The sequence below is a fragment of the Apis laboriosa genome, unplaced genomic scaffold, assembly GCF_014066325.1.
Source record: "Apis laboriosa isolate Shangri-la unplaced genomic scaffold, ASM1406632v1 scaffold30_cov140, whole genome shotgun sequence".
NCBI classification, from domain to species: Eukaryota; Metazoa; Arthropoda; class Insecta; order Hymenoptera; family Apidae; genus Apis; species Apis laboriosa.
The window spans coordinates 490,552-503,307 of NW_025222776.1; the positions used below are offsets into that span (position 1 = coordinate 490,552).

Sequence of the window (12,756 nt, forward strand, 5' to 3'; positions counted from 1 at the left end):
TTTTAACCTATTGTAAATCAATTAGTCAAAGATTTTTATAAATATTTGAAATGATTTATTTGGAATATCTGTATTCTATGATAATAATAGATAAGATTAATTATTGACTTTAGATAAAAACTGGATAATGTACAATAAATAAATGAAAAAGTGATATTAGTCGACTTTTGGATAATGTTCTTATAAAACAAAATATCTGTTAATATAAAAAAAATATTAGGAAATTATACATATAATAAAATTCATTTAACACTATTTATTATAGAGGCATTTAATTATAATATCTAATTAATTTTTTCAAATATGATAAGATAATACTAAATTTATTAAATTACGCAGATTTTTAACAATATTTTATTTCGTTAAAATAATATCATTACAATTTTTTCTTTTAATTGAAATACTATCTTGAATGATTCATTCCCATTATTATTTGAGAGAGAGTTGGATTCCATTTTGTGGCAAAGTATTACAAGAGAAAACAGTTTCATGAAAATAATATAATATTGTAATAAGTAAATTTTCATAATTAAGATATCAACTTGTTCACTGGCTGTATTTTTCAAATTCTTTGTTTTATATCTTTTGTCAATACAATGTCGATTATCCGTACTTCAATTATTCGAATTTCGATTATTCAATAATCAATTATCCGGAATAGATAAATATCTGTTTAAATTAACATATTTAAAAATATTTTAACCAATTATCTGAAAAATCAAAGGAATTTAATCAATTAAAATAATAATTATAATTTTTTATAATTAATAATTTCAATGTATTTATTAAAATAATTTCATTTCAATTTTTTCTTATTTTAAATAATTTAATTGAGTTATAATCGTTATTTTAACAAGAAATTAAATTTAATTAAATTCAATTAAAACTAAATAAAAAAACTAAATAAATTGTCAAATCGATTTCTCGTTTCATTGTGATTTTTCATAATATTTCCATTATATTGCATTTTGACGAAATAATAAATAATATTTGAAGATGTCTGAAGAGTAGATAAATTAAAAATGAACTTCCTATTCCGTTTTATTTCGTTTTGATAATAGTTTTAGCAACGTATACGAAACAATCATTTCGACCATCTTGGCGTTACAACATCTTTCTTTTAATTGTTTACCGACGTATTTCATGCCGATAAATTTATCGATTCATTTTCTTATAGCTTAATAGTTAACTCTTGAGGAACAAAAGAAAATTGGCGTGAAATATAAATTGAAAGTAGTTCGTCATTTACAACCGATAAACTTAGAGAATAGCCTAATATATGTCACAGTAATTTTTACAAAGACTATACGGTTATTACAATTGTTCTAATATTACTGACAAAAAACCTATTGAGGTATAGAATCTCATTAGAAATGAGATTACATATCTTATTTTGCGAATTATTATTTAGCCTACGTTTTCTTTTATTTATTATAATCATTAGTATGTCAATATTAATAATATTATAATATTGTAATATTACTCATTAAAAAAAAATTTATCGTTGAAAGAGTTAATTGAATACTTGTTGATTGAATTTATTTATTTAAATGTATACTTTCTCTTATTATTTGAACAAAAACTCATGAAGCGAAGATTCTCTTATGAGATATATAAACTTCACTTACATAAATTATTTTTTTCCCAAGAGATTTAGTTAAATAAAATTTCACTGCAAAAGATATATCTATGTATATTGAGTCAATTATTATTATAATAATTTATTAAAAATTTGTTAAAATTAAATAGTATTAATATTATGATTTTAAATAAAAAAGTGTTAGTTAATTATATTTATTTACATATTCATTTTTATCAATTTTATATTTTTATGTCATTTTGCTTTTATGACAGTTAAAAAATTTTAATTATACAATAACTCAAACAAATCTAATCTTAGAATTATTTTTTTGCAAAAATTTTGTTTTTATATATAATATAGCATAATAAGAAGGTAAAACAATTGATTCATATTGATTTAAAACAATTTTTTTTAATTAAAATAATATATAATATGATTTTAATTTAAATTGATCATTTATATATTTTATGCTGCGTCTATTCTTTTTTACTACAAAGTTTAGATTTTAAAATTAAAATGATTCGATACGTGTTCTATATTTTCGTATTATATTTTATTCCGATATGATATCATATCCGATAATAACATGGAAAAGTATAATTAGTATAATAATGAGAAACTTATTTTTTAATTAAACAACAGAACAATAATTTAAATTATGAAACTTAAGTAAATAATTAATTAAATGAAATGAATTAATAATTAAGTAAATTAAAATTTATTAAAAATTATTAATTATCAAAATCTAATTAGAGAATATAAGTGTGAGGATATAAGTTATATTTAAAAATTATATTTTTGTGAATCTTTCTTTATTAAACAAAGATATATGAATAAAATATATGAAAAATATAAACAAATAACGAAAAATTAATTTGATTTATGATTTTCGACATCTCAATATCTTTCTTGCTAAGTTAACAAAAGTATTTTCCTTCTGTCAATAGCAACTGTCTTTATTACTTACAATTACATCAATTTATTAAGTGTTTGATGTGATATAATCATATAAGAGATGATTGCAACCAAGATGAACGCTCTTTAGATAGAGTTGAGAATACCCAATAATATGGTTTAAAATTGCTTAAATTTTAATCTAATTGTAAGACTTTATTCTATTCTGAAATTTATTTATAGTGATAAGTTTTCAGAATTCAGTTTTATTTAAAAGTTTCGAAATTTTTCGAAATTTTTCATATATTTTCTTATCAAACAAAATAATCCGAATATATATATCGTTTATTTGCTATAACATTAACACAAAAATTAAAGAAATCGGGTTAAAGCTTTTCTTATAAAAACATATTAAAATTTAGTAAAATTAATAACAGATTAATTATTAATCTGCCTTTAAATTATTTAAGTAATAATTTTTTATAATTAATTATTCTAGAAACTATAAACTATAAACTATAAACTATAAATTATAAACATATCGATTTCAATTATTCTATAATTAATCATTCCATAATTCTCAAAATTAATCTTGCAAAAGTATATTGAAATTATTATTTTAGCATGATATATATTTTTATTATTATATTTCTAAATAAATAACTTGTAAATGTAACATTTATTTAATTTAATTTAATTTTTTTTAATATATTTTTTTAAATATTATATAATTTTATCTTTATTATAAATATTATATAATAAAAATTTTTTTTATATTTTTTTAAAAATTGTTTCACAATTTAAATATGTAAAAATCATACCAAACTTGAAAGATTCTAATGTAATATTTGATAATTTAAAAATACATATCTAGTGATTATTATGAAAAGTAAATAAAAATATTTTTAACAAAAATTTAACAAAACTTAAAAAAAATTTTTATTTTATTAGTATTTATTATTTATTATATATATCAGAATTCTTCTTCCCTCTCTTTCTTTTATTATCAAAGAATATTATTTATAATAAAGCTAAAGAAAATTCAAATTATTAATATAACCATTATTAATCGATAAAGTTTGCTATTTGTTGGAATTCGTTAGAATGTATAATACTTTTTAATAAATAACTTTATTAAAGCATTACTAGCAATAATTTTATTAATTTTATTTAATTATTATAATATATTATATTTTATATATTATATTTTATATATTATATTTTATATATTATATTTTATATATTATATTTTATTTAATTATTATAATATTATAATTTTATTTAAAAAAATGAAAAATTTCAAACATTGATTGAATTTTATAAATACTAAAATTATACGAAATTAATTATGTCAAGATTAATAGCTTAATCATACATTGTTATATGCTAATTTATGTGTAAACGAAATTTAACATTTCAATTGCACGTTCATATCACGTTTTTGTTTTTAAATGCTACTTTAAAATAAAAGATATAGCATAAGAAAGCATTAAGAAAGAAGATCAAGTTAAATGTTAAGTAGCGAGCAATTTAAATCTGAAAAAGAAAACTTTAATATATAATGTCTGTTTTAAAAATAAATGTTAATTAAAATATTATAAAAAATTGAGGAATTTATAATAAAAAACATATTTAATATTAATAATAAAATCTATATAAAATTTAATAATTTGAATAGATATTCTTCTTGAATATAAAATTTCACATAATATAACAATTATAAATATATAAATAAACAAAACAGTAACAATATAATTATATATTATAAATACTTTATTTAAAAAATTTTAATTTGATAAGAAAATGTTAAAATATTTTTCTCTTATAAGAGAAATATATAACAATATTTTTATATACGATATATATATATAATTATATTTTACTAGAAAGGATGATAATTGACGAAAATTTAATTAATTTTGCTATTAACTTCTCAATAAATACATAATAATAAATTTAATTAATATATATGCATATATTTATTTGTCTTTCATGTATATATTTGATTCTCTTTCATTATCAATTTGTCTAAAAATGTAAGTATTACTTCTTATTGTATCTTATTTTACATTGAATTTCATAAATATGAAAAATGAAATGAATGAAACACGCATTTGTAAGAATAAAATAACGAACATTATTCTGAAAATGATTTTATGAAAATTAACAAGAGAATATTTCAACAAACATAATAATCAATTATTTTAACTTATTTGTTACTTTTTAATAAATATATCATAATATTTCACAATCATATATAATGCTTTAAAATCTTTCGAGATATTATTTCGAAATATTGAATAGTAAAAATTAAAATATATAAAAACAACAAAACAACAAATTAAAAATAAAATAAAAATTTAAACAATTCATAACCTTCAAATAATTATATTTCTTGTGTGCTGATTGTTTTCGTTTTTATCTTATCTGAAATTCCTTGTCATTTATGAACAATACAGTATAATTGGAAAATATCAACTCAATTTTTATTGATTTTTGTCTGTATTTTATATTGAATGAATTATAATTCCGAAAAGAAATATAATTATAAAAATATGATTAAATATAAAAATTATTTATGTAATATACATATATCGTATAGATATTTATATATCAAAAATTTTTTTCGTATTTTTAATCTTGATAACATTAAAATTTTTAGATTTTAAAAATCAAATTTTTCTAGATTTGTTTTTACATAATAGTGCTAAATCAGATTAAATGTGTTTATTTTTTATTAAACAAATATTAATATATCTACAAAAATTGTATATATGTACATTGTACAATGATAACATATACATATAATCAGCAATAGAGATTATCAATGCGTAAGACCTTCGCGGGTGGTAAAACGTCAATATTTCTAAAGAAGACACAACAATTTATTTAATCTTTGTAAGAGATAGAAATTATCTAAACGATATATAATTTCCTTCCAATATTGTTTTCTTCCACATTTATTTTTTTTTTCTTTCATATTTACTTTAGTATTTTTTTTTTTTATCCAATAGATTATTCTATTGATTAAAATTCATATTGCAGAATAATCGGTATAATAGCTACCGGTGCGAGAATTATCGGTAACTATTTGAACAAATACTTGAAATAATTGCATGTTGAAATTAACGTCAGAGCGATGAGAAAACTATTTTAGCTTACGATTATAATGGAATTTTTTTACAAGAAATAATTATGCACAATTGTTATCGCCACATTAAAACATTTCAAAGTTTATTGATTACTTAAGACTAATAGATAAAACCACGATAAAACTTTTTTATATACTTCAAATTAATTTTTCTTATATTAATAATTACCAAAATTGATTGGATGAAATACAAAAAAATATTAAATTGAAAATATTCTATATTTATTTATTTCTTTGCATATTTATATTTCCTTATATTTCTTTTCTTGAATCTGTTTTTTTTCATCAAAATTCTTAAAATTTTTGTTTTCATCTTTAATATCTCTCAAAATTGAAATATATATATATATATATATATATATATAAATATCTATAATTTCAAAATAAGGTCAAGTTGAACAAATATGTTTTTTACGTATTATTTTGTTATAAAAAGTATTTTACACTTTATATTGAGAATATGTACTAATCATATTAATATATTCTTTAAATTTCAAAGATTATTTTTTGAATTAATTATGAGATAATATTTTTGAAAAATATTTTTGATCAACATTTTCTATTATATTATATATAATTATATATAATTATATATTATTATAATAAAAATAATTTACAAACAAAAGATAACAAATAAAAATAATAACATTCTTTAATAAATATAATATATTAATGAATTTATATTAATACAAAAATGAATTTATAATTAATAATTAATGAATTTATATTAATATAAAAATATTATTATATATATAATTACATTTTAAATAAACAATGTTAATATATTTTTAACAGTAACGATTATTTTTATATGAAATAAAATTTTTTTTTGTTTATAATAAAAATATTATTAAAAAATTTAAGAAATAATTTATTATTAATCAATAGTTTTCTTTATTTCTTTTTTTATTTCTTTTTTATTTCTTTATTAAATATGTATTTTTTTTTTAAATTTATTTATTTATTTTATTATTTTATTATTTTATTTTTATTATATTATTTTGTTTTCTTTTTTCTAAATAAAATTACTGTATTATTTCTTAGATTAGTGTAATATTTTCAATACTCTTTATTTTGAAATATACTTATTAAAATATTATAATTTGTATAATTTATTCAACATATATTATTAGCAAAATTTATAATATTTGGAAAAAAAATATTTTTACATATTTATCAATTATGTTATTAACAATACATATAATTTTTTATTTGCGATAAATTTTTATTTAGTATATACAATACATTTGAAACAAATATATTTCGTTTTATTTTTTTCAAATATATATTGTTCAATCATTTTTATCAAATAAATATTGTTCCTTAATTAAAGTCTATTAATTACATTATATAATTCTGATGATTGAGCATATTTTAGTAGTCATGATAAATGCTTTTCATTCTATCAAATCATCATATTAACTTAACTTAATGATTTCTTAATATTTTTAGTCTTTTATGTAGAAAATACTATAAAATATGAAGTATACAATATGACATAATTTGTATAGTATTGACTTGAATTGCTTTTGGTATGTAACTCGCCTACGTTGATTTAAAGCTTTAGACAAGAAAAAGAGGATTGATTGACCATACTGACCTTGGATGTGTTGGCAGTTAACGCTAATTTGTTCTAATAGATTAAGCAAATTTAGCGAGTAATAAAACTTGTCAAGTAATAAAATTGTAGAATTTGCATTGTAGAATTCGATTTTAAACAATTTTTACATTTTATTTATAGCTTGAGCTAAGAAAATATTAACGGAATGCGTATATTGTAATTTTTTATCATCTTTAAATATGTACTCAAATATAGCAATATATTTGAATTGTTGCATAAAGACATTATAATTTTATAAATATGTAATAATAATAGATAAATATTTATTCTCATTGGAATGCAAAAATGATATTTTAAAAACAAAATAATCTGTCAAATTTATTGAATTTTTAACATGGAACAAAATCATTAAACAATTCTATTTTCAATTCTAATTGTTATTTGATTTAAGATTTTGCTTCTCAAAATAAACAAATTATTAAAATTTTTATCAATGTTTAATGTAATTTAATTATAATTTATATAATTCTGAAAAAAAGAAATACATCATTAATTAATTAAATATTTTATTATTTGTTATATACTTTGTTATATATTTTGTTATATATTTTTAATTTATTTATAAAAAATTTTTATTTTATATTTATTTAAAATATATCATCATTTATATTGTTGACTCATAATGATATACTGTATGATAAAAATAATTTCATTCGCAATCCATTTAAATCTATTTTTCTAAACATTTTTTATTATATTATAACTTAAACATAAAACATTTTATTAGTTTCTATTGTCACGATATTTTGAAGATTATTTATTTTTCTATTTTTCACTTAATCTTTTTCATTTAAGCATTAATTTAAAAAAATCATAGAAAAATTATAATTTTTTAAAAATATTTAATTCATATAAAATTTAAAGTGAAACTTAATCTTAAAAAAATAATTAAATAAAACAGTTGAAATATTTGAATAAGTCAAATAATAATATTAAATTCAAATTATGTTTTCTCTCTTAGAAAAATTTACAAAAATTTCTGTAGTTTTTGAATGAAATTTTCCAAAATTAAGTATATATCAACAAATATTATTTGTATAAAAATAAATTTATTTATCTTATATAAGAATTATCTTTATCTTTTGGTAGTTAGATATATAGTCATAATGTTTGAGTGTTGTCAATATAATCCGGAAACTATCGAGGTTAACGGTCATCGGTAAATTCTTTCAAGCACAAACAGCGAAACGTTCCGTGTTTTGCATTTATTTTAATCTCTACACTTAATTCTAATTCTTCAAGTGCTGAAATAGAGTATTTACATACTGATATCTCATATTTTCACTTGTAAGTAAAATAAAATATATATTAAATAAAATAAAATAATAAATTTTTAGTTGTCATATTGAAATTTTATCATTCAATTCAAATCCATATATTAATCTAATTAAATTTTTTAATTGAATAATATTTTTTTAAAAATATTTATAATAGAATTTATAATAATTTCTTATTATTTATGAATTAAAACTTGAAAATATGTATAACCGTAAAGTAAATTCATTACAAAAAATATTTTTTCTTGTTCTTTAATTGAATATCAAATGTCGGCTAATTTATTAAATTTTAAAAAACAATTTTTGATTATCAGCTTGAATAAAACAAAAAATAAAAAAAAAACATTATTTACAAAAACAAAGAATTTACATCGTTTATTTTAATTGAGAATTCAACATCCTCTTTGGCGAGATTTACCGATAAATAAGTTTTGAATATATAAGTATGTATATACACATTTATTGGTGAGACACGCGAATATATATGTATATACTTTCTAGTAAAGCTTGTTGGTCTGCTTTCTAAAATTTTGAATTAAAAAAATGAGAAAAAAAAAAAAGAAAAGATTGCAGAAATGTAATGTATATATATGTATATACAAAGAAAGAAATTAACAAACGAATAAACGAAGACATGAAGACACAATTTGCGCTTTGTTCAATTCCCCTCGTAGTGATAAACGAACGTATCATCTTATTGTGCTACTACATTTTGTCCGATAAGAATCTAATCGAAAACAGTGCTCGTCTTGACGCATGACAGCATTCTACACGCATATAAGGCTAAGTGAGAGGTTGGCGTATACATATATACACAATCTTCTCGTTGCCGTATCATTCAGCATGGTTCGACAGCCGTGGTTTAATCGAACGGTAGCAACAGGTGCGTTGATCGTTGGTCGTTCCCTCGGGAATGGAAAACACGCGTTCGGTGTAAATGAGAGAAGAGAAAAGGGAAGGAGAAAAAACGGGGTGGGGTTATTCGGGAGTAAAGGAGAAGGAGGGGAAAATCAGTGGCGAGGGAACGGGAACGGGAACGGGAGCGTTCCTTAGTTCAGTCAGTTCAGCGAAGTCCGTCGAAGGTGAAAAGTCTCTCCTTCTTCTTTACTCTTAGTGTTGTCATAAACGTGGAGAGAGAGACTCTCCACGATCACCTTGCCCGTTACTTTTTAACTTTTAACGCATAAATATGTGCGTGGTCGCGTTCTAGTGCAAATATATTACACATACCGACTCGACAAGTGTGTGCACGTGTGCGTTAATGCGTGTCCGTGAGTTTTCTATCGTCCTCGAGAGATATTGGTGTCGATGCTGTATCAAATTCGAAGCTAACCAAGAGATCTCGGGGATTGGTCGCATTGATGAAAACATTTCGATTGTTAAGTATGTTCAGGATCTAACGCTTGATTAGCTGTCGCCATCTTCTTCCTACAGTTGACAGCTTGAGTGCATTTGAAAGTGCACACACATTACATTGTCCTAGCGGAATACGCGCGCTCACACTCCACACACGTATACACACACACACACACACACACACATACACATATATATATATACATCTATATATACGTATATAGTTGTTGATTTGGTGCATCTATGTGTCCTTGCCGTGCGATAGTATCCTCCCTTTACGTCGACATACGATAGCCAGGTCGATTCCACCGATTTCAACCTACTATGTTGGAATTCTCCGTGCAACATGCTGAAATCGGTACGTACATGAACATTTGATGTCCAGCATGCTGCACGATGTACGTGGATCGCATGTGGGAAAGAAAGTGCTTTCTCGTTTGCCCATCTTTTGTATAACTCGTGACCTTTGAGAAGCATAAACAAACTTTGTAGTAAAATCAGACATCCGTTTTTCCTTCTGCTTTAAACTATACTATTATTTTTTTCTTTCTATATTATCTTCAACATTTTCAACGCTTTTCCTATTCAAAGAACGTACATACATATATATTCAATTAATCATACGAGCATGTTTTTGCATTTGAATATGTACATTTCGAATGACATATCAGTCGAGTTCATCCATGGATAACAATAAAACCCACATTTTTCTTTTTTTGTCAATGGTATATCTAATTAGATTAAACTAATTTTTTTTTTTTTTTGATATTCCTATTACGAGTTATAATCATTATATAATCGTAATATAATCGTAATATGTGTAATAATGTATTACTTATCCGGCATAGATGAATAAATTGGTAAAATATAGGTCCGATGTAAGAATTTATATTAAACGGTGCAATAAAGTCAATAATACATGTAATGACGTATCATCGCGATTATTCAATTGAAAACTGTTCGAGATTCAAGAACAAACGAGGATAGAAACATTTTCTACAAGAATTTATCTGAAAGCACGTTCATTTTTTACACTGACATGTTTCATGATACTGTTTCTTTTATACATATGTATATATTTTTAATTTTAAGATGAATGCTTTTCAATGAAACACATACCATCGTAATTAGTAAGAATGAGATAAGAAAATATTCTTTTACAGTTATATTACCAATATTTTCTCGTCGATATTTGTTCTTTCCTTTCACATGACAAGTGAAGTTGCATGCCTGCTTGAAAAATTTATTACGGAAAATGATAAAATGATTTTACAATACCGATGTGTTTCGTGTACTTCATATTTGGCGTTTCATTATTTCTTAATCTTGAACGTGAATAATACAAATAAATCTATTACGTTTTTAGATAATTAAACTTTTTTTGTCTTGTTAAAAGAGCACTGATAGCTTATAAATTCACTTGAAAATATGAAATACATATTTCAGGAGCATACAGATAATACCTACCAATCTTTCATTGAGATTGTATGACGTAAAATTGATGATGCGTTAATTCATTTTTATGCGTAGTTAGTATTTACAAATATATTATGATTGTTTTCTGAGATCTTGTAACAAATTAAAATATATATATTATACAACTAATATAGTATATGTATAATAATAAATTTTTTGATTTTTTAAAAATTTTAATTCAAAATTCAATTTTTATTTATATTTATTATTAGAAACAATTATTATAAGTATTGAAAAATATAATATAATATAAATATAAGTATTGAAAAATTTAATAATCATCCTGTTATTAATATACAATTGTTTGATTCATTATTTGATATGTGCAAGTTTTTTTATGTCTCATTATTTTATGTTTTATGTAACTTCTAAAAAATTTTATAAAATTTATGATAAAATTGTGCTTAATTGTTAAAAAGAAAAAATTTTAAATAAATATTTCATAAATTATCAACAATTAAAAATAAACAATTTGATTTTTAAATTATATTTTATTTATGAATATTTTTATTATACATTAAAATTTTTTTCTATATGATTTATAATTATATCAAATTAAGAAAATTTGAAAGTTGTTTAAAGATATTATATTTTAAAGTATGTAAAAAAAAATTTATTTATAAATTTAATCAATATAGTATTGATTTTTATGTAATTGATATCAATAATTAGTATAGCATGATTTTTATAATATTAATTATATAGTATTAACTATTTTAATTAGCATTTATAATCCATTATAATAAAAATTTACAGTCATAATGACGATAACTTCAATCTAACACAACGGAAATTGTTATTTGATGATAATGTAAAAAAACATAGGAATTGACGTCATTACGAAAGATGGTTTATGGAAACAAAATATTTTCAATGAACATCAAGATATACATAATATATCATAGAATTTAGAAAAGAATCAGTCAAAGATGTAATAGTGTTTATATGCTAAACACAAGCATGAAGTTATAGCTATAATCATTGCAACGTAATCCTACAATTACTATTGTCCTTGAATATATGAATAATAATTTATAAATCCCAGTTAAAGTTCGAGGTTTTCAATCATATTTATGTTCTATGATTCTAAAGTGTAGATTAAAGTTAATAACAAATTTATAAAACAAATATATATATATATAAGATTATCCAAATTTAATATGGATATTTAAATTATATTTATAATAAATAACATTGAACTATTTGATTTTTCAATTGTTGAAATATTTCAAGTTTCTTTATTTTAATAATCTACTTTATGATATTTATTATGAATACAATATCATTCAAATAATCTTAACCTTTTAATGAATGTGATTTTATCTGATATCTAATACATTCTTATATAATAATTTCTTTCATTAATAATATTTATATTGTTGATTCGTCAGTCGTTTTT

The 12,756-nt window shown here is 20.5% G+C and overlaps 1 protein-coding gene across 6 annotated transcripts in view; it reads left to right on the plus strand.

Annotated features, from left to right (window-relative positions):
- LOC122714459 overlaps nt 1-12,756 on the plus strand; it is a 76,323-nt gene that overhangs the window by 10,898 nt on the left and 52,669 nt on the right. The window contains exon 1 of one of the 6 annotated variants that reach the window (XM_043935798.1): nt 9,550-10,239. The exons of 2 other annotated variants lie outside the window; for them this stretch is intronic. In XM_043935798.1, the coding sequence (XP_043791733.1) occupies nt 10,206-10,239 (34 nt within the window). In that variant the 5' untranslated portion in view covers nt 9,550-10,205. Of the gene's footprint in view, nt 1-9,549; nt 10,240-12,756 lie in introns of those variants that run through there. 3 more of the 6 variants (XM_043935799.1, XM_043935800.1, XM_043935801.1) reach the window with 3 other exon arrangements.